Source organism: Phycodurus eques, chromosome 4 (genome assembly GCF_024500275.1).
Source record: "Phycodurus eques isolate BA_2022a chromosome 4, UOR_Pequ_1.1, whole genome shotgun sequence".
NCBI classification, from domain to species: domain Eukaryota; kingdom Metazoa; phylum Chordata; class Actinopteri; order Syngnathiformes; family Syngnathidae; genus Phycodurus; species Phycodurus eques.
In genome coordinates this window covers 3,410,827-3,432,188 of record NC_084528.1, presented here as the reverse complement: position 1 = coordinate 3,432,188, position 21,362 = coordinate 3,410,827, and the positions used below count along the sequence as shown (strand labels likewise).

At 40.3% G+C, this 21,362-nt stretch overlaps 1 protein-coding gene across 1 annotated transcript in view; it reads right to left on the bottom strand.

The window, feature by feature from the left end:
- Positions 1–17,701, bottom strand: part of adcy3a (adenylate cyclase 3a) — a 51,722-nt gene extending 34,021 nt beyond the window's left edge. The window contains 8 exon segments of the mRNA XM_061673633.1: positions 906–1,064; positions 1,340–1,467; positions 1,870–1,981; positions 7,208–7,338; positions 10,763–10,912; positions 15,570–15,941; positions 15,943–16,757; positions 17,496–17,701. Of these exon segments, the coding sequence (XP_061529617.1) occupies positions 906–1,064; positions 1,340–1,467; positions 1,870–1,981; positions 7,208–7,338; positions 10,763–10,912; positions 15,570–15,941; positions 15,943–16,254 (1,364 nt within the window). The 5' untranslated portion in view covers positions 16,255–16,757; positions 17,496–17,701.
- Between the last annotated feature and the right edge of the window lie 3,661 nt (positions 17,702–21,362).

Sequence of the window (21,362 nt, the reverse complement as noted above, 5' to 3'; positions counted from 1 at the left end):
CAGGTGTTTAGTGGCACACCTTTGTAGAGAATTTTAAATTAATCCAGTCATCAAGCTTTTTGAATCAAATCACAAGGCACATCTAATATGTGTACCAGAATACGATGCCAAACATGAAGACACAGATTCGAGAGAATTGTATTCCAATTACCAGCACTGAAGGTCCCATATTCTGGCTTTTTAGACCTCCATAGAGGGACTCTCTAACATGGACTTTGCCAAAAAGTGTCAGTTTCATTTATAAAAAAAAAAAAAAAAAAAAAAAAAAAAACCTTGGTTTTGTCATGTGTCCAAAAAAAAAAGCCCCTCTGCAAGCTACTTCTGTTTGACCCACTTTTGTATCTGCTTTGTCCATATTTGGCTGAGACCATCCCCTTTCCTCTGATTGGCTGCCTCTGTGTAGAAGACCCATTTGTGTGAGCAAGTGTTTGTTATGTTGACAGAACTGGCTTGGGAGCAGAGCGGTAGGCGGAGATCTTCGTTAGTGACGTAGCTAAGCTCGAGAAATTCTAATGATCTGATTTCAGGCCCCTCGGCAGAGAAACGTCTGGAACTCAGGAATGCGTGGGCAATATTCATACTTCCCATGTTTACTGAGGCAGCATAGAGACAATATTACATCCCATATACTTGAAAAAGTAAATATGGGACCTTTAATTTCCTCCCACTCCGGGAGAGATAAATGTAGAGTACATTCATAAGCTTCATTTACGATATTAAATAAATAACATCTTAAGAGAAATAACAATATATATATTTTTTTTAAGTCATCAATCTAGGTGTATAGGAAGGTGCAAATTAGGAGTTTCGGTCTAGGCAGAGGGCTGCGGTCTCCTGAATGGCAGTCTAGATTTTAAAAACCAAATCACAGTCATACACAGCACATAAGTAATGCATGTTCTTACCCTGGTATTCCTCCAGCCTCCATCTTGTTGGCTACAGTGACATCAGTGGACCACACGTCATATTGCCAACGTTTCTGACCAAGCACTCCCCCCAAGACTGTGCCGCTGTGCACTCCAACTCGCATGTCAACATCTGTTTGTGTTTTCTCGCGCACATACCTAGTGTTTGTTTACAGGCACATGAAATTGAATGAATGTTAAATACTTTCACCACACCAGCATCACGGGGAAACAATAAAAAGCAAATCATCACACAAACATATGACGAATGATCCCTAAAACTAATGGACTTTCTTTCATAGCTAAACAAAAATCTATATTAGTCCATCAGAGTAATCAATTTCCCTCTAAGCATATGACAAACCACCCTGCATCACATGCAAATCCAGTAAGTGACTTTTGGGAACATGGAATCTAAGCTCTTGTATACTCACGAGATGGCCTCAACCATGGCAAGGCCCATCATGATGGAACAGGCAGCATGGTCCTCCCTGTAGTCTGGCAGCCCACAAATACAGTAGTAACAGTCTCCCAGGATCTTGATCCTCAACTGGTGATATTTCTGACAAGGTGGGTGGGGTTTCGTCAGAGAGTGATACACTTTGTGTTGCATGAGCTTAGCTTAACTATGACTTTCTTAACATTCATCATTGTAAAGTTATAAATACTAAAGTACAAAGTATTATAAAACAGTCAAGTGTTCTGCCTGCAATTCCTTTCTTTATTGTTTTTAAGGGACATAAAAATATTTATTTTTTTCCATTATATATATATTTGTTTAATTAATCGGCCGATTAATCAGTTCTAGGATTTTTACTCTGCCAAATATCGGATTCGGCATTACAATAAAGAAAATACATATTGGTCAGAATGTGCAAAGCTTTATTAAATATCAGAAAAGAGTCAAACTGACTATACAGGACACCGAATATGTTCAACCAGAATTATTAATACTTAGACTCACTGCAGCTAGTTTGTCAAACCGAGCAAAAAGTTCATTGAGCAGTTTGACCAGCTCCTGAGCGCTGCAGGATGATGACAGCTGGGTAAAGCCCACGATATCTGCAAACAAAATACTGCACAAGATAGCGATACGAAGCATCGCATTAGTATAGTTACACATTCATTTGTAGGGTGTTGAACTAGATGTCATAGTGTACCATGCAGTAGTTGTTAAACTCTGTAACTAAGAATCAACGTACGGTTGGAAGTAGGCTAGGTGAAATTCAATGTAAACATTCATATTGGGGGATTCCATTCGCAAACTCACTACTGCCTTGACTTACGAGTTTAAACCGCTCCGTAACCACACTTGTAACTCAAACCACTCACATCTCAAATCAACTCGCCACATTGAAATGAATGAAAAGGCCATTAACCCATTCCAAATACCCATAAAACACCACAATTTTATATTTTTACTAAAGGAAAACAATACTGTCAAAACGATACAAGACAATGTAAAGAAATAAACTGGTTTTATGAAGTGTAATTAAGCTGAAATTGACATACATACATTGGCATGCATTGGTGTGTTGTGCCTCTAAATGGCGTAGTCAAGAGAGTGCAGTGTAGCTCTCATGTGGCTCCCTCTCTCCGCTCTGGCAGCGGGGACTGAAGAAGGCTTACTCGAACAGCAAGAGCTCAGGGGATGCAGCGCTCACATTCCAGGGCTTCTGCACCCTTCGATGCATGACTGACTGGACCATTGTCTCCACAAGTGTGTGTATGTATGTCTTAAATGTTTTTATTTTCAACTTTTTCAACATTTGTAACAAGGTCCAGAGAATCGTATTGAATTAGCTTTTTGTGCATTTCTGGTTTTGGACCTAAATACTTTTTTCACCTAAATAAAACTACTGATATAACATGTCACATATTGAACACTGATGGCTGGCGTGCGCAAGTGTGTACACTCCAGAGCAAAGAATCAATTACGATTAACAAGCAATGCTCTATAGAGTTTTGTTGACTATCCCGTTGAACTGCCTGGGAGGTCACTTTATTACACACACCCTACACTCACAGTTTGATAATGACATAGTGGCATAAATAAGCATGAAATGTTAAATAATACATACATGCAATATAAACACACATTAATAATAAAGATGAACCTCTTTTTTAACTTAATAATTCAAATTGGCATGTCGCAATGAATTATGGGAATTGTGTGGCTTTTCCGTTACCATGCGAGCAGCTACCAGCTGCAAATTAGTGCGTGTTTATGGGAGGGTTCGCGAAACACCATCGTCCAGGAGGCCACAAAGGAATTCAGGACAACTTCTAACTAACTTCTAACTTCTTGCCTCAGTTAAGGTCAGTGGTGACGCAACAATAAGGAAGAGACTGGGCAAAAATGGCATCCATGGCAGAGTTGGCACTGCTGACCAAAAACAACATAAAGGCTCATCTTACTTTTGAACAAAAATAAAAAATAAAAATCTGAATGATACCTAAGACTTTTTATAGCTGCTTAGCTCCTTCAGGACCTGGACAAGTTGCTGTGATTGATTGAACCATGAATTCTGCTTTTTAACAAAAAATCCTGAATGACAATGTTCAGCCATCAGATTGTGACATCAAGCTGAAGTGCATATGGGTTCTGCAGCAGGATAACGATCCAAAACACACCAGCAAGTCAACTTCTGAATGGCTTAAGAAGACAAAATTAAGGTTTTGGAGCGGCCTAGTCAAAGTCTAGACTTGTATCCGATTCAAATGCAGTGGCATGACCTTAAAAAGGCCATTCATGCGCAAAACCCCTCAATTTTTGCTGAATTCAAACAATTCTGCAAAGAAAAGTGCGCCAAAATATCTCCACAGAAATATGAAAGAAACATTGCCAGTTAAAGAAAACAGTTGATTTCAGTTGTTGCTGCTGAGGATGGCCCAGTTATTAGGTTTAGGGGGCTCATTACTTTTTCACACAGGCCCAGGTAACTTTGAATAGTTTTTTTTTTCCCCTTAATAAATAAAATCATTTAAAAACAGCATTTTAAGTTCACTTGCGTTACATTTGTCTGATATTTACATTTGATTGATGATCTTAAACATTAAAGAGGGGATACTATGCAAATATATATAAAAATTTGAGAAGGAAGCCAATACTTTTTCACGGCACTGTATCTATGGACACACACCTATGCACACAGTACATACAGTAATGTTAGCTAGCTAGTTGTTTTAACTAACTGTGAACATTGTTACATGATAATAAAACATACTCTTCCACACAATAATCATCAATGATATCCAAACACATTTTTACGTCTCAATTGAAGATCTTTTGGGGGTTTTTTAATAAGTGAAATTGGTGGTGTAAGAGGTCGACGAAATATACTGTATATTCCTGTCAGTCGCAGTTGATAAGTTTCCGATCAAATTCCATCGGAATTGCGTCATTTTTGACCCACTTACGAAAAGTTCACGTCGTAATAAAAAAAACTATAATATTGTAAAATGTATAAAAGGTAAGTTCGACGTTCAAATGGAAGGATGTCAATGACATGTTTTTGAGGAATACCTGGAATGTTAAATTATGATCATTTTTACTTCAAAGATATTGCAAGAAAATATATTTTTTGACCCACTTGTGCCTCTAAAGGTTAAAAGCACAATCAATTGTCATTTTCTTGAGGACCAAACTGAATCAATTTACAGCAACATTATATCAGAATTAGAATCATCTTTATTTGCCAAGTATGTCCAAAACACACAAGGAATTTGTCTCCGGTAGTTGGAGCCGCTCTAGTACAACAGACAGTCAATTTACAGAACACTTTGGAGACATATAGACATTGACAAAAAACAATTGTGCAAAAAGATGCAGAGTCCTCTAGCACTTAGAGCAGTTCGAACGACTAATATTGCAATAGTCCGGTGCAATGACCATTGTGCAAAGGGCGCTGAGACTTCAAGGAGTGGATGCGGTTTAAAGTGACGAGTCGTGCGATCATCTGGGACGATGTTGGTTGTGGAAATGTTACAGATACTCCTCAATCAGTGTGCAAATGGAGCAGATGCTACTCTGGCATGAGTGGCCAGTATATGCAAATAGTGCAGCATGGCGAGACAACTACAGTGAGTGCACGAGTAATACATAATTGGCCCCACAGAAATGTGACAACGAACTCAAGTCAAAAAATGTCCAACTTGTTGGAATGGAATTATAGGTTAGGTGTTTAAGAAGTTGATCGCAAGAGGGAAGAAGCTGTTGGAATGTCTACTAGTTCTAGTTTGCGTTGATCGGTAGCGCCTACCTGAGGGAAGGAGCTGGAAGAGCTGGTGACCGGGGTGCGGAGGGTCCGAGAGGATTTGGCACGCCCTTGTCTTAGTTCTGGCAGCGTGCAAGTCCTCAATGGTGGGTAGGGGGGTACCGACAATCCTTTCAGCAGTTTTGATTGTCCGTTGCAGTCGGAGTTTGTCCTTTTTTGTAGCAGCACCAAACCAGACTGTGATGGAAGAACACAGGACTGATTCGATGACCGCTGTGTAGAACTGTCTCAGCAGCTCCGGTGGCAGGCCGTGCTTTCTCAGAAGCCGCAGGAAGTACATCCTCTGCTGGGCCTTTTTGAGGACGAAGTTGATGTTGGTCGCCCACTTCAGGTCCTGAGAGATTGTAATTCCCAGGAACTTGAAGGTCTCGACGGTTGACACAAGGCAGCTGGACAACGTGAGGGGCAGCTGTGGCAAAGGATGCCTCCTGAAGTCCATGATCATCTCTACAGTCTTGAGCGTGTTCAGCTCCAGTGGTGTCATCTGCAAACTTCAGGAGTTTGACAGTCGGGTTCGCTGAGGTGCAGTCGTTCGTGTAGAGAGAGAAGACTGGAATGATGGTGGAGCGTTTGAAACAGGATGAAACTTCGCACATTTCCAAAGATCTATTGAAGATCTGAGTGAAGACTGGAGCGAGCTGGTCCGCGCAGACTTTGAGGCAGGATGGGGACACATGGTCCGGGCCTGCCGCTTTGTTAATCTTCTGTTGTTTGAAGATGCGTCTCACATCCTATTCATGGATGGTTAACGCAGAAGTCAGAGGTGTGGTTGTGGTCGCGGGTGCGGCCGCGTGGGTGTGTGGTGTGAAACTATCATTTTCAAATCTGCAGTAGAAGGTATTCAAGTCGTTGGCTAGTGTGCTATTGTTCTCAGCTTGGGGGGATCGTCGCTTGTAATTAGTCAGCGATTGGAATGCATGCCAGACTGATTTAGAGTAGTTTACGCTTAACTGTTTTTCCAACTTTGCTGCATGGTTCCTATTTGCAATGTTAATTTATTTAGTCAGCTGGTTTCGAGCTCGATTATACAGGGCCCTGTCCCTGCTCTGATATGCATCTTCCTTAGCTTGGCGAAGCTGCTTAAGTTTAGCAGTGAACCACGGCTTGTTGTTGTTGAATGTGCGAAATTATTTTGTTGGTACACAAACCTCTTCACAGAAACTGATATAGGATGTGACAGTGTCCGTATATTCATCCAGGCTGCCAGTTGAATTTTCAAAGACACTCCAGTCTGTGTAGTCTAAACAGCTTTGAAGTTCCATCTTGGCTTCATTGGTCCACTTTTTGACTGTTTTCACTGTAGGCTTCGCACATTTAGGTTCTTGCCTGTACGTCGGTATTAAGTGAATTAAGCACAATTAATTATATATATATATATATATATATATATATATATATATGGCCATAGATATATATACCTGAAATACATGATGCAGAGAGTTAATGACGTTTATGCTGTTTGTGACAGCACAAGTGAGCAACATTGCGCACGGATGTCAGGAAGCATAATTTTTTAACTCAAGACCAAAAAAATTGGTTCGTTAACCCATTTGTGGGTTTCCACTAAGAGGTTCCACCTTATTTGCTCCAATTTTTTTTTTTTTCTTACTTCACCGAAGTAGAGGAGGGTCTGAAGTGCACTTGTAACTGAAGTCATTGCTTGCAAGTCAAGTCAAGGCAAAAAAAAAAAAAAAAAAAAAAAAAAAAGAAAAAAAAGCCAGAGCAACTCCTTGTATCTTGAAAAAACATAGGTTGGAGCACTCGTAAGTCAAGGTACCACTGTAGATACTTTAAAGGGTATCAGATCAAACCTGGAATTTGGAAACATCATTACATTACATTTACTATATTGTATGCCTTAAGTGAGTGTTGGAGCCTACTCCTTTCCACAGAAACAATGTATAGTTGGAGCATGGCAGCTGTATCAGGTAAACCTAACAAAGTTCCTTATTATGACACAGCAAGGAAGCCGGCATGTTAAAAGTACAGTCTTGAATTTTAAACCTTTAAAAGTAGCTATGTTACCTGACATTTTCATGTCTGTACATGTACATGGTGTTAAACTGTTGCATCTCTTTCTGACTGGGCTCCTTCTTCATGTCCTGCAGCATCTCATCAGCTATGTGTTTGGGAAGGATGGACAGCAGCAGGCGTTCCTACAGAAGAATGAACAAGCCATTAATTCTCTTTCGGTGGCACCATAACGCCATCAATATTGATTGAAATAAACCACAACTGCATTTCCTTAATGATTTGGGAATGAATGAATGAACTTAGCAAGAAGCAAACCTAATGACCGTGTGAGTCCTAAGTTCAACTACAGTAGGTAGTTCAGAAGAAGAAACAATTAAAAGGTCCCATACTTTACCAAACCAACTTTTTCGAGTATTAGGGATGTTACAGTATATTGGCTCTATGGTGCCTCAGTAAACATGTGAAATATGAATTAAGTCCACGCATTCTGGAGTCAACTTTCTTCTACAGAGCCTTTAAATCGGATCATTCCAGAGCAGCCAACCTATAAAAATTAACTTCCAGAATAATTTGTCCAATTTCAAAATGTTGTCAAGAAGATTACCATGAGACAGTCATAATCATAATTGTTAATAAATGATGGCTTCAATATTTGTCATTTTAATGTTTTTATTCCATCAACTTTGTAATTAGGATGCAGTTGCAGCCTGAATCCTTAATTTGAGGTGGCACGGTGGACGACCGCGAGCCTCACAGTTCTGAGGACCGGGGTTCAAATCCCGGCCCCTACTGTGTGGAGTTTGCATGTTCTCCTCGTGCCTGTGTGGCTTTTCTCCGGGTACTCCGGTTTCCTCCCACATCCCAAAAACATGCATGGTAGGTTAATTTAAGACTCTAAATTGCCTGTAGGTGTGAATTCGAGTGCGAATGGTTCTTCGTTTAAATGTGCTCTACGATTGGCTGGCAACCAGTTCAGGGTGTACCATGCCTCCTGCCCGAAGATAGCTAGGATAGGCTCCAGCACTCCCGCGACCCTTGTGAGGATAATCGGCTCGGAAAAAGGATGGATGGATGGATTAAGTCGCCTTTGCCAATTCTGTTTTCAACCCTGGTAATAAAAAAACAAAAAGCCAAAATTAAAACTCTATTTTGCAAGCATATCATTGCTGATAGATTGAATTGGATAGTTTATGTATGGGCAATAGTTTTGGTTTCTATTGTGTGCAATGCACTTCTTGTACATGTCTTCTCTAGATGTCTTCTCTTCTCTTCCTATACCCACAATTGCTCCTGAAATTATGTAAATTTCCCCATTGTGGGACTAATGAAATTCATCTTACCTTATATACCGGTTCAGACGCGGTGTCCTGTGTGTATCTTTATTATTTTATATATTTATCTATAAACACATTAATTGGCCTGTTATTTTGATGCTCAAAGTTGGTTACTTTCAGCAAAAACGCCATTCCCACCAGACCTATGTGACAAGTGTACAACCCCAATTCCAATGAAGTTGGGACGTTGTGTTAAAACAGAACACAACACAAGGATTTGCAAATCATGTTCGACCTATATTTAATTGAATACACTACAAAGACAAGATATTTAATGTTTAAACTGATGAACTTTGTTTTTAGCAAATAATCATTAACTTTTTTGGCTCCAAAACGTTCCAAAAAAGCTGGGACAGGGTCATGTTTACCACTGTGTTACATCAGCTTTTCTTTTAACAACATTCAATAAATGTTTGGGAACTGAGGACACTAATTGTTGTAGCTTTGTAGGTGGAATTCTTTCCCATTCTTGCTTGATGTACAGCTTCAGCCGTTCAACAGTCCGGGTTCTCCGTTGTCGTATTTTACGCTTCATAATGCGCCACACATTTTCAATGGGAGACAGGTCTGGACTGCAGGCAGGGCAGTCTAGTACCCGCACTCTTTTACTACGAAGCCACGCTGTTGTAACACGTGCAGAATGTGGTTTGACATTTTCTTGCTGAAATAAGCAGGGGCGTCCATGAAAAAGACGTTGCTTGGATGGCAGCATATGTTTGTCCACCGAACTTTTTTGTAGCACCGAACTGTATTTACTGACATTGGTTTTCTGAAGTGTTCTTGAGCCCACGTGGTTACAACATTGATGTCGGTTTTTGATGCACTCCCACCTGAGGGATTGAAGGTCACAGGCATTCAATGTTGGTTTTCGGCCTTGCCGCTTCTATGCAGTGATTTCTCCACATTCTGTGAACCTTTTGGTGATATTATGAACCGTAGATGATGAAATCCCTAAATTCCTTGCAATTGTACGTTGAGGAACATTGTACTTAAACTGTTTGAGTATTTTCTCATGCACTTGTTGACAAAGAGGTGAACCTAGCCTCATCTTTGCTTGTGAATGACTGAGCAATTCAGGGAAGCTCCTTTTACACCCGATCATGGCACCCACCTCTTCACAATTAGCCTGTTCACCTGTGGGACGTTCCAAACAGGTGTTTGATGAGCATTCCTCAACTTCTCAGTCTTTTTTGCCACCTGTCCCAGCTTATTTGGAACGTGTTGCAGCCATAAAATTCTAAGTTAATGATTATTTGCTAAAAACAATCAAGTCTATCAGTTTGAACATTAAATATCTTGTCTTTGTAGAGTATTCAATTAAATATATGTCGAACATGATTTGCAAATCATTGTATTCTCTTTTTATTTATGTTTAACACAATGTCCCAACTTCATTGGAATTGGAGTTGTACTTTGTAGTGTGGGTTTGAAATATAGATGTAGTGACACCAGTCCTGGATCCTTTCTGAGACACCTCGGCTTGCATGCATTAATGAGCAATTGAACATGCATACGCACAACTGAAGTACATGGGAGGGAGGGTGGAAAATTTAAGTTTATGTGGGGGCGCTTTGAATATGAATAAAAATTTCAGTGTAGCAGATAAGAAACAATTATCTGATCAGGTTGACTTTGTGATTACCACTGATATCATCTTGGAGGATATTTGTCATGGCAACAGACAATATAACATACTCCACTCCTTGATTGGTTGGTGGCTCTCATCTGCCAGCAGCCTTAGCATCCCATTTCTGAAGAGCCATCCATCCATTTTCTGAACCGCTTATCCTCATTAGGGTCACGGGCATGCTGGAGCCTATCCCAGGTGACTACGGCGAAAGGCGGCCTACACCCTGAACTGGTCGCCAGTCAGTCACAGGGCAACACCATTTCTGAAGATGATGTAATGTAATTAAGTATGGCATAAGTTGGCAGAAGTACATCCCTCTATATTTCTCTAGTCTCTGTCAGACTAATTTTCAGGCTTAACTAGTCAGGCAAATTAATCTGACAGACACAGAAAAATATAACATCAAACTGATATTGAGGAATTTGGTTAGCTGCAAATTATTTTATGAAATACGGTAGAACAATTAACCCATAACCCCTTGTCTTTTTTTTCTTCATTTATCAGAGACAGCATCATGAAAAAGGCTAGAAATGCGTTTTGAATGTTGATTAGTAAAATTCAATAACAGGTTCTCACAATACAACAGAAGCTATTCCAAGGTTGTGTTTCTTCGTAGACATATTGTATAATTTGACCTCTGACCTGTTGTTGGCTTTGCTCCTCCAGGTTGAGTTTGACTTCGAGGGATTGTCTTGCCTCAAGAAAAGCCTTTCTGTGCTTCCGGTCTGCCATGTAATATGACATGACACCCACGGTGATAGCACAAACATAGATCACAATGTTGGCCAGGAGCTGAAAATAACAACAGGGGCACAGTTTTGTGAATGGTGTTGTGAAACCCGCAACTGAAAAAAAGTGTATTGACAGGCCACCAAACCCGCAGCCTTGGCCAGTGGCATATTCTAAAAATAAAATTAAACAGCCCTCAGCAGAACATCCAACTTGCTGCCTGCATTGTACTTGTAGCTGTGACACTGCCTTACTGAAGACACAGAATTATACCCTAAGAAAACTCAGAAAAGGCAAAAATCTATAACCTGTTCACATGTACAGTCCCCTGGCTGATTTTTTCTCTCCAGCGGATATAATAGGAGAATAGATGACAGATAACACAAACACCAGAGAGATGTTATTTTTTGTAATTCAGTGGAATTACTTGAGATGACGAGTCAAATAAGCGAGTTATGTGACTCACAAGTACATTGGTTAAAAAAAAGTCACATTTGATACATTTTATTTCTTGACTACATTTCATGAAACAAAATAAATAAATTAATAAATAATAATTTGCAAACCTATTCGCAACAAAAATAGTAACATCATCAGGACATCGACTCGATCCCAACTGGACTGTTCTGGTTTTCTTAGAAGACGTTTTGCTTCTCATCCAAGCAGGCTTTATCAGTTCATGCAACAGGCTAGTTAGGAGAGCACTAATATCGATAGTTGAGTTTTCCACGAAACACCCTGGCTACTAGCTTGTGTTGTCCTAACTAGACTGTTGCAAAACCTGATGAAGCCTGCTTGGATGAGAGGCGAAACATCTTCTAAGACAACCAGAACAGTCCGGTTGCGATCAATTCAATGCCCTGAGAAGGAAATGACCTGCATGAATGAGAAATTTCACAGGCCTAGTAACATCATCTAGCCAACGACTTGAATACCTTCTACTGCAGATTTGAAAAGGACACTTTCACACCCCACACGCACCCAGCCGCACCACCAACCACTATCACACCACCGACTTCTGCGTTAACCATCCGCGAACAGGATGTGAGACTCATCTTCAAACAACAAAAGATTAACAAAGCGGAAGGCCCAGACCATGTGTCCCCATCTTGCCTCAAAGTCTGCGCGGACCAGCTCACTCTAGTCTTCACTCAGATGTTCAATAGATCTCTGGAACTGTGCGAAGTACCATCCTGTTTCAAACGCTCCACCATCATTCCAGTCCCCAATAAACCTGCAATCCCGGGTCTGAATGACTACAGGCCTGTCGCCTTGACATCTGTGGTCATGAAGTCCTTTGAACGTCTCATGCTGGACCACCTCAAGAGCGTCACAGGCCCCCTGCTGGACCCCCTGCAGTTTGCCTACTGAGCAAACAGGTCTGCGGATGATGCAGTCAAAATGGGACTGCACTTGATCCTAGAACACCACGACAGTGCAGGGACCTACGTGAGGATCCCGTTCGTGGACTTCAGCTCAGCGTTCAACACCATCATCCCTGAACTCCTTTCCTCCAAGCTTCTCCAGCTCAGCGTCTCACCAGCCATCTGCCAGTGGATTTACAGCTTCCTGACGGGCAGGACACAGCAGGTGAGGCCACCTCATCCACACGCATTACCAGATAAATAGCAACCCTTTATTGCTCAGTGACTGTTTTTCTCAATGTCTTTATGTCTCAAAAGTGTTCTCTGTCAATTGACTGTAAGTTGTCGTACTAGAGCGGCTCCAATTACCGGAGACAAATTCCTTGTGTGTTTTTGGGACATACTTGGCAAATAAAGATGATTCTGATTCATTCACAATGCTCTAATCACAGCAATAATAATGTAAATTTGCTCTGGTTTCTGTTCCATATCAAGGTCCAACTTGAAACATGCACTGTAGATTCACAAGTTCACATTAAAGGTGGAAAAAGTTTTTAAAAGATTTATCTTGTCCTCACCGCATTGTATCACAATATCCCAGTATTTGAGCAGTGGCATGTAGACTTTTTATACTCACTGAAACTTGCACACTTCTTTAACCAATCAGATTTAGAGTTTACCTCAAAGCGCCAGCAAGCTGACCCAAAATAACAGTTCAACAAGCCAAAATGTCAGCAATCTGCACAAATTAATAAATTTCTGTTGAATCTGATGTACTTCATTTAAAAAATTTGACATTTTCTTCACCGCTTATCCTAGGTTAATTGACAACTCAAAATTGCCCGTAGGTGTGAATGTGAGTGCGAATGGTTGTTTGTTTGTATGTGCCCTGCGATTGGCTGGCAACCAGTTCAGGGTGTACCCCGCCTCCTGCCCGATGATAGCTGGGATAGGCTGCAGCACGCCCGCGACCCTAGTGAGGAGAAGCGGCACAGAAAATGGATGGATGGATGGATGTTTTGTTGAATGAGAATGATTTTCTGAAATGCTTGGCAGTATAATTTGAATCCCATTAAAATAAAATTAAATGTGTTTCGCCTGGCCCTTCATGTTTTCTTACAAATTCTGCTTGGGTAATCAAACACATAAGCACAACTGTGTGTTTTCTCATTTACTAAATAAAAGTAGGGCTGTGAATTTCAAAATTAGAGCAAGTAACTAAAAATAAAGTATTACGTGCTCAAATAAAGTGCTTAACTTCAGAAGATTTTTTTTTTTAAAAATGAACAAAATACAGATGTGCATTCATGTTTTGATCACATGGGTAGAAGCAAAATTGTGCATTGTAAAAATGCATTCCACATAGGTAGAATTTTTCCAGAATTTTGAGGTCAACTTTGGGGGCGCGTATTATACATGGGTGCGCATTATACACGAGAAATTACAGTAAGCAAATAAAGCACACGATTAAAACTAAATTGTGCAAACCTTGCACAAACTGGGTACAAAATGTGGCACGTGTAACAAAAGCGTTCCCAACAGTTCTCATCAATTTGACAAAGATTGGTGGTAACCTGCAAATGAAATCACCTCAAAGCCTGTGCAATAATGCTGTCTAATGAGCATCGCGATATGCCACACTGTCAGGTGGATGAAATATGGCAAGAGAAGTGCTCAGGAACAGATTTATCAACAATATTTGAGAGAAAAATACCTTTTGTGTATATGGAAAAAGTTTTAACATCTGAGTTTGGCTAATGCAAAATAGGAGCAAAGACAAAAGTGTTGCATTTAAGTTTTTGTTCACTGTTACAGAATAACGCGCGAAGCGACGAAGTGTTAAGTGTGTTGTGTTGCTCATTGTGCAGCTAGCTTTAGAAGTGTTCAATAATATTCTGAGGGCCTTGAATTGATCGCAAATTGACTGTTCTGTTTGTCTTAGAAGACTAGCGAGGCTAGTGCATCCTAACTAAGCCTTGTTCCATGAACTGATGAAGCCTGCTCGGATGAGAGGAAAAACGTCATCTAAGACAAACAGAACAGTCCAATTGCGATCGATTCAGTGCCCTGAGAATTAAATGACTTGGATGAATGAGAATATTCACAGGCATGTTCAATAATATAATCTTTAAATGGAACCCATACTGACCGTGAATAGCAAAAATCCATGAATATTAACTCTCATTATAACTGCATTGGAAAAAACAATATTATTGAATAAGCAAGGATAAACCACCAATAAGGGTTTTCGGGGTTGGTCCCCCACCCCCAAAAAAAAAAAAAAGAAAAGAAAAACTGAAAAAAAACCTGGAAAATGTATAATTTTGTTTTCATTTGAAGACATTTAAAAAAAAAAAAAAAAAAAAAAAAAAAAAAAAAAATCAGTAGACAGGTGAATCCACAGGTGACGATCCACAACTATGCAGAGTGCCACTGTACATCAAGCCACAACAGCAGTAAAAGAGGACTAAAAATACCTCTGCAACATTTGTCCATCATTTGCATGATCAGCTCAGACTGGTTTTAATTTACTTATGCCCACAGTTTTTGCCGTAAAACAAACAAGGTGCTGTGATGGGAAGCCCGCAATTTTTCTGTGTATTCTTTTAAAGTACAGGGAGAAAAAGGCACTGCATAGTATTTGTATCTGATTTTACTTTTCATGTATGTTGTAAAAATGGTTTTATTATTACATTTACCTCATCAAGTACAGTTGGTTTGATCAGGGTTATATCTGTCGCTGCAAGCTACATTGACTTCAAACTTTATTCTTGATTTAAATTGTAATTTTGCCACAGATGCTTGGAGACTTTGTCTGCTGTTTTGAAAACTTAACATTAAAGTTGGAAACATACATACTGTATTTTAGTATCTTCAATGTGTGAAAGGTTGTTTTCTCTGTTGGCTGGTTCGATGACGACAACAAGTCCATCCATCCATCCATCCATCCATTTTCTGAGCCGCTTCTCCTCACTAGGGTCGCGGGCGTGCTTGGGCCACGTACCACTACATACAGATTACTGTACATATCGTTGCAGAGGTATTTGTACTTGCACCATTTGGGCTAGATTTTTTGTTTTTGTTTTGAAACGTTAAAAGTCTACACTTCAATAACATCCTTACTGTTTTATTTCAACCTCCAACTTGTGGTGATGCATAATGGGAAAATCATAAAAACTGTGACTCCACATATAGTGTACATTTAAAAGTTTGTTTTCACCCTTTTTGAGTCTAATCATACAACTTATAGGTCTTTTTTTTGAACAATTAAAAAACTGGCACCCTGAGTATCTGAAGAGAAGCGCTATATAATAAGTCAAGCCTATTAACAATTTCCATTCCTTGCCAAGTCTCACCTGTCTGCCAAGTGCTGCCCCCTGGATGTCCTCCTGCTGCTGCTGGGCGATGGTGACACCCAGAACCAGGGTGTGAACCCCGCAGGTGATGGTCGTGATAAGCACGATGGGAGTCAACCTCAAAGGCAGAGTCAGGAAAAAGGAGAAGCTGAAGAAAGCCTGCCAGCCCACTGTGTCGCTGGCCTGGTGAAAGCGGGCATAGTTCAAACCCAGGTAGCAGAATATTTGGGCCGCGATGAGCACCCACAGGGCGTAGGGTACCACTCGCCTTGAGATGCGATCTGGCAGCAGCCCGAAGCGGCACAGCAGGTAGAGGACGATGTCTGCCAGCAGCCCGGCGGACGCCACAAGAACAGATGCCAGCTTGTCAGCTAGTGTAGACCACCGCACACATAACAATGATGTAGCTGTCGAAGAGAGCCGCAAACACAACCAGCACCAGTAAGGTTTCGTGTCTTTGACGCCTGAAGTAGGTCTGGTAGAGGTTCTCCAGGGACTCTGGCGCAAAGGTGAGGCGCATGAAACGAGGCAGGCAAAGGCAGCATCCTGAGCTCCTCACCGTGACCTCGTGTGTTCGCCCGACAGCCTGCCCGGGGTCAGAGGGCAGAGTCACTGAACAGTCCGCGGAATACTCAGCAGAGTACTCGGGCTCCGAGAAGGCTCTGTTCCGAGGCATAATGGACATTTAGTGTTGGAGCTCCCTGCCGGTTCTCTGCAACTTGGATCCCAATGGTTTTCACACAGGCACCGATCCAATTCCGATTGGATGCTTCCTCAGCTTGCCTCTACATCCCCTTTGGATCCGCATATGTGTACGGAAATCCTTTCCAGATGTCGATTGTCTTGTAGGACCGACACTAGAGAGACATTTGCTTACATTGCGGCATTTGTGCTCACTCCACGGAATGCTGTTGTTTGGCTCAGTCCTGTGTCATATCCACAAAGTGGGCACGCCTCTTCCACAACATGATCCAGAGATTGTCTTTTTCCTCATTCAGCATCTGCAACGTGACTGCTTCACGGTCTCATTTCCATAGCGGCTCTCCACAGTAATGCACCCAGTCCGAGCGGTTGAATCGAAGTTGACGTCCCCTGGGCAGATGTTTGCATGAGCTCCTGTCGCCAATCATTCCACTGGCATGGACAGTATTTTGCATGTTGGCCTTCCATAGTCACACCTCACATGTCCTGAACAAATAGGAAGACGTGAAGTGGATTTTCACAATGAAACATTCAAACACGTCAAGGTCACAAGGATTGTTTTTGTATGAACTCGATGGCTACTCTGTGATGAAAACCCATCTTTATCCAAACTATATTGTTAACATAAATATTGTTCAAGAGGTGATGTGCCTGGGGGAGAAGGCAGGGGCTTTCACATACATGAATCAACACAACTGACTGTGAAATATGTTGAGTTTGTCAAAATGTGGCGGATTCGGGACTCTCGTCGTGAGGGCAGAACAGTATAGTAAAAGCATTGGTCGCTTTTGTCGTCATTCAAGGCAAGGTCCAGGCCCTGTGCTGTGGGCCTGGCTGTCTGTCTGACCGGCTACATGTTGCACGGAGCAGTACGGACAGCTCGTAAAAAAAAATGTTTTTTTTTTTAAAAACACTTGCATTTGCTTACCATTGTTCCAACATTGAGCATTATTGCAACAGATATCTGCGTCCAACTGACCTTCCGCAAGCCTCATAAATGGTTGTTGTATCTTTTGTCGCCTAGAAAACCTGTTTCCGCTCATGTTTTATCATTTCAGAGTTTAACAGCGCAGAAACTATTTGTATGCGACGGCAATATTTACGTTGCGCTTTACCGTGCAGAGTAAATATTTTATTACGCTGATTTTAATTCCCTCGCTTGCTGATAATTTAGTGAGCATTCTTCCAGGTGTCGTGAAATTCTTCAGTGATGCATTTACCTACCGTACGTAAAGCCAGATTTCGGGTGCTATCCTTTCTCCATATATATATATATATATCATATATGTATAGGTATATGATATATATATACGTGGCTGTCAACGGCGGTAATCACAGCAGCCAACACATTTTAGCCCCAGTCTGCTGGGAATAAAGAAGTACAGCAGAGAAAGTAGCCTCGGCATGAATTCATTTGTTGTGTGTGTTCTTCTTTTTTCTTTTTTTCTCCTTCGCTTGGGTGTTTTCCGCAGAAGATACAGCTTGGGTCACGAATTGTAAACACCACGAACAGAATTTCCGGTCCTTCAAATTGAAATAAATTTGGGGGGGGGGGGGGGGGGGTCCAACTGAAATTTAAGAGGCAATTCACGACACTATAAAGAACGGAATTCAGTCATTGTGATACAAACAGTGAAAGTGAACACGCTGGTCAGCTGTTTTAAAGAGTAACGGCAGAAAGGAAACGTTTGAGTGTTGAGAGGGTGAGAGGCTGTGTGGTTTTTTTTTTGGGTGAACTTTTGTTGTTTTTAATGGGGTTTAGGATGCAGAGCCAAACATAAAATACAAACCTAAAAAAAAATACAAACAATTATCTTAACCATATTCATAGCAACATTCTTGAAACAAAATTTATCTATATTCGAAATCGATCCTGAGATTGATTATTTTGAATATCTTAAGGTAATCTTATTGTAATATCAGTCAGTATGAGCTGGTTACAAAAATTATTATTATTAATTTTTTTTAAATAAGAATGGATCCCGTTAAACTCTTATTTTGAAGGAAAAGCACCCACACTTTCGTAATAGTTCTAGGATTTTCTATCCAACTTTACACACCCACCCAGCTCCAAATTTTCTGTTTCAGTAACCCCGCCCCCTTCAAATCAAATACCGTACAAGTACTGTACTGTACTCGTACTTATTTTTCTTTTTTCTTCCTTGGATCCTGCAAGACAAGGGGACGATATATTTAGTGATATGGACGCAATAGTCGTTATATCATCATATGCTGAATTTATTGCAAGTTCATGCTGTATGAGCATGTACTGTAAATTATATATGAAGTAGTGGGAATTTCAGCTCTTTCTCACTAAAAAGAGCTCCCAAGTGACTCTTCAATTTTGGTTGCTGCTACAATTAGTTATTTATTTATTTTTTTATACCAAATTACAGTACGTGTAAACTGACTTTTAAAATACATTATATCAAATGTTGCCCTGCGATCGGCTGGCGATCAGTTCAGGGTGAGGAGAAGCAGTACAGAAAAATGGATGGATGGATTCCCCAGCTAATCTAAAGTTGAGCCTTAATATCACTATTGGCATGAACTATTCTAAAATAACCTTTGTTGTCAGATTATACTCATCAGAAAGTCGATGGTCAACAACTGGTGCATTGATGATGGAAAGAACAGGGTCGCAGTGGAAAAATCAATACAGTACATGCACAGGCCTACTAGCAGTGTGGAGCCATTGCCAGAAAGGTTAAAATAACGACACGGATGTGCATTTGATTATTTAGAACACTGTTATATCACATCAGAGCACAGTCCACTGCAAGCCGTTGGTTAGGTCATTTCTGCGCGAGATCTCGTTTCCCTCGTTTGACTCTGCAGATAAAACGTTACAATGACAGGTTCATTGGTTGTAATGTCAGTCATGTCGTATTCATGACACAACACTGGAGTGCTCGGGCAGGCATTCATGCAAAGCCAGGGAAAGTGTATCCAGAGGGCTGCACTGGAACTTACTGTTGTTTGTGGCTAAATGGAACACTTAACCATTGCGATGACAAGAAGTCACGAATCTGACACGAATGACATGATGATTTTATTCTATTAGTTTGCAATACATCTGAATTGTTTAGGTTTTAAGACACAGCTAACTTGATCTTTTCTGATCTTATATCGAACGAATAAAACGTTCCGGGGGCAACCCACCACTTGATTATAAAGAATCAAATGTAGAGTACATTCATGCTTTTATTTGATGATTTCTGACAATGACTACACCGCTCGTAGGACTGTGCACACATTGATTGAACAGGGCCCAGTTTTGGCCCGCCACATAATTTTTTTTGTTGACAGCTAAAGCAAATCATGGGCATCTATCTTTCATGTTTCTTGCTAAAAATCTGTTCAAAAATCTGTTCAAAAATTGCTAAGTAACGTTTACTTTCAAACGTCAAACTTCACACAAGATGTGCAGTCGACAGAGAATGCCATGCATTTGAATTATTATTATTATTATTTTCTTGCAAGATGGATTTGCCAAAGAAAAATTTATTGTTCATTAATTACTTGTATACTACATCACAAGGAGCTGGGACATGTAATGGTATAAATCAGTGGTGCTCAAACTTTTTTTTTCACAAAATACCACCTCAAAAATTGCTTTCTCAGCTCTCTTAGTACCACCACAATGACCAACATTAAACTTCAATAGTGCAATAGGCCCAAGTGTTAATAATTTTTTTTTAAATGTGATATTATTATTATTAAGCCACTGTAACATTATACCGATCTTGAACATTATCGCTGTAGTAAATCTGACGAAAATACTAAATTACTTCAATAATTCAATGATGATTCCATTAAAATCTATTGCACATTAGTTAAATAAATTGTGCCTAAATAAATGCTTGAAAAATAAAAACAGTTCTGAAAGATGAAAGGCAAATGTATTGTACTTTAAAGTTAAATACAACTGAACTGTACTGGATTTAAAAAAAAAAAAGGTTAAAAGACACTGTAACATTATTTAGAGTATGAACCACTAGTATGTTGGATTAAAATACACTACCTCATTTAATATAATAAAGACTACCCAGGTTTGTCACTCTGTTTTTATTGTTTTTTGATATTTTACAGATAGAACAAGACTCGTTAAATTGTTGCAGCTTAAAGCTGCATTCGGATGAATGAATGACGGAGAATAAGAGTATGTTTAGCCAAGCATGGCATATTCAATAAGGACTGTGTTCACACCAGTCTGACTCAGCCAACAGCTATCAAACAATAAAGCATCAAATAACTCAGTTCTTCACACAGGAAGGAAGCCAACATAAAAGGATCAAAGATGACACAGACACGCGTCATATAGCTTGCGATTTAGCGCCTCACAGTGGCACAAACATAGTACTGCACATCAACTGAGGACGCGCAGTTTCTGAACACTCGTATTTGCAAACATACATAGAGACTTCAGAATAACAAACATGCATTTGATCATATTTACTGGCTGCACGCTTACAAAACACTGCATACACTTTTGTTTGATACATCCCATTACAGATACAAACCCAGATATCCTTATAAAAATATGACACAACAAACGCACAACATATCAACATTGGGTGCGTTGGGAAGTTCACTCCGGGCGCGCTCTCCGCAACCCGGAACCTTCGGCAACTCAGAGCGCTGTTAGTGTGTGTGTGTCACTCGATACAAGTAAAACTGACACCTTCAATATGGCGGATGTACTGACGTATCCCTACCAGTAGCCAACACGTTTACTAGAAAAGCTATAGAAAATGGAGTACGCTCGTCCCTGCCCTGAATCGACTGACAACATTTATTGAGAAAAATAATGTTAACCTCTGGGTTTCCAGTATTCAACAACACAATTTTGCATCACTAATAAACTTCTGTTTTAGTCGGTGATATAAAATGACAGAACCTTGATCGTTCCAAATCCGTATAATTAAAATTAATTGTATTTGTAAAAAAATAAATAAAAAATAAAGAAAATATAAATTAAACATTGGTCAATTTTTTTGGGGGCAACGTCAGGGCGCAGTTTACGTCGACTACAGCTGCTGACGTGTTAGGGAACGAATCGTCACCTCGCGTTGCATCACGGACGTATCG